General features: G+C 51.6%; 1 protein-coding gene across 1 annotated transcript; it reads left to right on the top strand.

Annotated features, from left to right (window-relative positions):
- Positions 1-640: 640 nt before the first annotated feature.
- Positions 641-3,359, top strand: LOC136526800 (EIN3-binding F-box protein 1-like). The gene is made up of 2 exons (XM_066519391.1): positions 641-869; positions 979-3,359. The coding sequence occupies exons 1-2, from the start codon at positions 845-847 to the stop codon at positions 2,829-2,831; spliced, it is 1,878 nt and encodes a 625-aa protein (XP_066375488.1). The 5' UTR covers positions 641-844; the 3' UTR covers positions 2,832-3,359.
- The last annotated feature ends 1,654 nt before the right edge of the window (positions 3,360-5,013 follow it).

Raw genomic sequence — 5,013 nt, 5'->3', positions numbered from 1 at the left:
ACAAGAAAATCGTTCCATACATATCTATTATCCCGTCATGTTAATTTGGGGTGCCAAGTGCATACATTTATACTTGTACAAGTGAAATGCAAAAAAGGGAACAATGGCAGAAGAAAAGCACCGTGCATTTTTAAATTTGTTATGAATTCATCTAGATCCATAAACTTTTAAAGTGATTATCTGCTTCTTTAACTTTTAAATTGGTTTATTCTAAGTTCATTATCTAATCATGAACCTAAATTTGTACACTTCAAATGAACCACTTTAAGAGTTCATAGACCTAAAAGAGAATGCATGAAAAGCTTAGAGACCCACATTGCAGTTCCCTCTTTTCACTTGCAATATCAAATGGAGTGGCTGATTATATTACGTGAACAGTAACCCGATTTGCATCAAATACCATCACCTGTTTTGAAACGCCAGTGATTTTCAACTCACAGCACAGCGCATCTCCTCTGCCCCAGACAGTGAGCCGGGGAGAGAAGATTCAATGAACCCAGCAGATCCGGCTGACAAGGAGGGGGGTACGAATTCCGCCCAACTTGGGCAACTTGCCTTCCGGGTTCGCCACCACATAAAAAGCCGGCGCCACCGGGCACTCCTTCCCCACCGCACCACCACCACCTTCTCTTCCCCCAACCCGTCCGCCGTTCCCTTCATCCGGCTCCTACGCCATTTTTTCCCTGTCGCGGTAAGCGATAGGGTTCGGCGTCCGTCCTCTAAATCCGCCCTTGGATCCAGTGGTGCTGTTGCTTCTCTTCCTCTTCTTCGTTTCGCTTCTTCCGGCGTTCTCGGAGCAAGCTTCGGCTTCGTCGACGGCGTTCTTGGTCTTTGGCGGCTCGACATGTCTCCGTTCCAGGGATACAGAGGTAAAGACCCTTGCTTTTGGTTAAGGTGTAAGATTTGTAGTTGCAGTTGTGAGGATTGGATTTCCTTTGGGTTTGTTCTTACCAGTTTTTGCCTCGTTTCTTGGATTAGGCGATGGGGTTCTCGCCGGCGTCCGGTCGCGGAAGCGCGTGTTCGCGACGGCGGCCGCTGAGCCCGTGACGGCGGTGCCCAAGAGACAGAAGCGCAGGGATGAGCCGTCCCTGGACGCGCTGCCGGACGAGTGCCTCTTCGAGGTCCTGCGCCGCGTGCAGGGCGCCCGCGCGCGCTGCGCGTCGGCTTGCGTCTCCCGCCGCTGGCTCGCGCTCCTCGCCGGCATCCGCGCCTCCGAGGCCGTGCTGGCCCCGGCCGCCCCCGCCGTGCCGGACCTCAACCAGGAGTACCTCAGCGAGGACGACGAAGCCGATCTGATGGACCTCGATGGCGACGCCCGCGAGAGGACCCTCGAGGGCAAGGAGGCCACGGACGCACGCCTCACGGCGGCGGCCGTCGCCGGCCGTCTGGCTGCCGTCTCCGTCCGCGGGAGCCACCCGGCGCGTGGCGTCACCGACGCCGGCGTCTCCGCTCTCGCCCGCGGCTGCCCAGAGCTCCGCTCCCTTACCCTGTGGGATGTTCCGCAGGTGACGGATGCCGGGCTTGCCGAGATCGCCGCCGAGTGCCACTCGCTGGAGCGGCTTGACATCGCTGGCTGCCCTATGATCACGGACAAGGGCCTCATCGCGGTCGCTCAGGGTTGCCCGGAACTGAAGTCGCTCACCATCGAGGCATGCTCTGGTGTGGCTAACGAGGGTCTCAAGGCAATTGGCCGCTGCTGCGCCAAGCTACAGGCAGTTAGCATCAAGAATTGCGCACATGTGGATGACCAGGGTGTGTCTGGCCTCGTCTGCTCTGCGACCGCCTCGTTGGCAAAGGTCCGGCTTCAGGGTTTGAACATTACTGATGCTTCTCTTGCCGTGATTGGGTACTATGGGAAGTCAATCGAAGACCTGACCCTCGCTCGCCTCCCTGCTGTTGGTGAGAGGGGATTTTGGGTGATGGCCAATGCCCTGGGCCTGCAGAAGCTCAGGTCTATGACTGTCGTCTCCTGCCCGGGACTCACGGATCTTGCTCTTGCATCTGTCGCCAAGTTCAGCCCAAATTTGAAGCTTGTTAACCTCAAGAAGTGCAGCAAGGTCTCAGATGGATGTCTCAAGGAATTTGCAGAATCATCTAAGGTCCTGGAGAATTTGCAGATCGAGGAATGCAGCAAGGTTACTCTTATGGGCATTCTTGCTTTCCTCCTCAACTGCAGCCCAAAGTTTAAGGCTCTCTCTTTGTCCAAGTGCATCGGTATCAAGGACATCTGCTCCGCACCTGCGCAGCTTCCAGTATGCAAATCGCTTCGTTCCCTCACCATCAAGGATTGCCCAGGCTTCACAGATGCCAGCTTGGCTGTGGTGGGCATGATCTGCCCTCAGTTGGAGAATGTCAATTTGAGTGGTCTTGGTGCAGTTACTGACAATGGCTTCCTTCCATTGATGAAGAGTTCGGAGAGTGGCCTGGTCAATGTTGATCTGAATGGCTGCGAGAATCTCACGGATGCGGCTGTTTCCGCCTTGGTGAAGGCTCATGGTGCTTCTCTTGCACAGCTTAGCCTTGAGGGATGCAGCAAGGTTACTGATGCAAGCCTGTTTGCCATCTCTGAGAGCTGCAGCCAGCTTGCCGAGCTTGATCTTTCAAATTGCATGGTCAGTGACTATGGTGTTGCGGTCTTGGCAGCGGCAAAGCAGCTCAAGCTGCGTATCCTCTCACTGTCTGGCTGTATGAAGGTCACCCAGAAGAGTGTTCCTTTCTTAGGCAGCATGTCTTCATCCTTGGAGGGACTCAATCTCCAGTTCAACTTCATCGGCAACCACAACATCGCTTCCTTGGAGAAGCAGCTCTGGCGGTGCGACATCCTTGCTTAAGAGGAACAAGGCGATTAGTTGCTGGAGATGCTGGGTCAACCTTCTCCAGATGCAAATATACGACCGTAGCGGTAGTACTTCAGTCTAAGCTTTATAGTTGAGTCTGGTTTCCGGCTCGTGTTTGTGTCATGATGGGTCTCCTGTTTGTCTTAGGGTCGGTTGTTTTCCTAGGGGGGTGTTTTTGCCGAGGCTTGTTTTTTTGCAGGTATCCTCCTGTGAGGATCTCTGTTCGTTGAGCCTTTGGCAGCCATTACCATGCACCCTGCCCTCTCCATCCCAACCTAAGCCCTTGTGATCAGTCATTCCACCATGCAGTTTCTCAAGTCGTGTTTGAAGCTCAAGTATTTGTTAAGTGTGTGTTCTTTTCCAATACTCCTGGTTAGAGTTGCAGACATCAACACTCTCTTTTGATTGCATGTGATTGCAAGTCCAATTGTTGGTGTCGTCATTCAGAGAAACTTAGCTCCATGCCTCCATGTCTTTGATGTCTGGGGTGTTTGCAATCTCGCCGAGTGCAGTGTGTTGTTGGTCATGTTGCTATTTTACAGTGTCGGTAGGGTTTGCCTATGTACTTGGGATCTGGCCTTTGCAAGGTTCATTCTACAGAGCCTTTGCCTTGACAACCCTGTGTGGTTGTTTTTCTTCTCCAGAGACCTGATTTTGCAGGCAGGTGGTTTGAACACTGTAATATTTGCAACATTCTTCTGAAGATAAATAAAGATTGCTTTTCGTTCTGAGTCCTGTGCCCTGTTATCCAATCATGGTGTTGTACTTGTACTGTCCCCTGAATCCCTTATAGGTCATCCTGTTTATATGGCTTTGGAATTTCTATGTGTATTGTGTGAGTGACCCTCCTGTGATGAGCAGCACTGCTTCCTTGTCTGACTGAGCTGGCCAGGAACCCCAGGACTTATGCAGTTATGCATTTAGGGCTGTTTGGCACGGCTCCGCCGGCTCCGGCTTCGCTACTGTAGCGCTACTGTAGGTAGCGCTACTGTAGCACGGAGCCGGCTCCGGCTCTTTCCCGTTTATATTCTGCCTCGATTTCTGAAACGGCTCCGGCTACATTGTTGCTACAGTGCAGCTACAGTGTCGCAGCGGAGGAGCCGGAGCTGCGCCATGGCTTCTAAGATAAGATGGCCCTGAGCGTGTTTAGTTCGAGGAAGTTGAAATTTTGGGTTACTGTAGTACTTTCGTTTTTATTTGGCAATTAGTGTTCAAACATGGACTAATTAGGCTCAAAACGTTCGTCTCGTAATTTCCCACCGAACTATGCAATTAGTTTTTTTTCGTCTATATTTAATGCTCCATGCACGGGCCGCAAACATTCGATGTGATAGGTACTGTAGCACTTTTTTAGATTTTGGGGTGGAACTGAACACGCGCTTAGAACTGAACTGACTGGTGAGGTTCTGTCATGCTTGGCAATACAAAATGGAACTAAAGGCCTGTTCGTTTGGCTGTGGCCTGTCGTAAACGATCGTAAATTTCTAGCTAGAATAATATTTTTCTCTCACATAAACCAGCCAGCAGTATCTCTTCACGAACCAGCAACGATACGATCCTGCCAACCGAACAAGCTGTATTCAGAAAAAACTCTCTCTAACTAAATTGTGGAGATTTGCATCCAAATCCCTTGTCAAAGCTATCCAATCCAAAGCAGTGCCGCTGGACTCCTCGAGGCCATCCATTCAAGTGTCCCTGAATTGGCGTTGCTGGCCTGTCCAGTGCACCAATTGGCGTTGCTGGCCTGTCCAGTGAAACAAGCACCTACTGTATTGACCAGGCGACCATGTTCATCCCCCTCTGCCCTTTCTCTCGCCGGTCGCTGCGTCCTGTGCCGTGCAGTGCTGCTCCCCTGGACTGACTCCTTCAGTGGTTCAAGCACTTGCCCCTATCCTGAATTTTGATGCCTCCAAAACCGGACTGCGTCACCGGCGTGACGTCAGGGCTAAAAAAACCATGGCGAGTCGTGTCTTTGAATAAAGGTAGTACTCGTACACGCTTTTGCATTTCATGAGGCTTTCGACGACGACGTTTGGGCAGGGAGGGCCAGGTTCATCGAATTTTTTACTTTTTAGTCTTTTTTTTTTAAGTTTCTCGTAAATAGACATCTGGCAGCAAGAATATAGAAAATTGACCCTTAGCTCGGCGCCATTGATACTGGCACCGAGCTAACATG

This window comes from Miscanthus floridulus, chromosome 19, assembly GCF_019320115.1.
Source record: "Miscanthus floridulus cultivar M001 chromosome 19, ASM1932011v1, whole genome shotgun sequence".
NCBI lineage: Eukaryota > Viridiplantae > Streptophyta > Magnoliopsida > Poales > Poaceae > Miscanthus > Miscanthus floridulus.
Note: the sequence above shows the minus strand (reverse complement) of the source record. Positions and strands in the feature narration are given on the sequence as shown.

Coding starts and splice junctions, on each gene's coding strand:
- LOC136526800 (XM_066519391.1), top strand. CDS start 845: ATGTCTCCGTTCCAGGGATACAGAG. Junction 870..978: donor TCCGTTCCAGGGATACAGAG/GTAAAGACCCTT, acceptor TTCTTGGATTAG/GCGATGGGGTTCTCGCCGGC.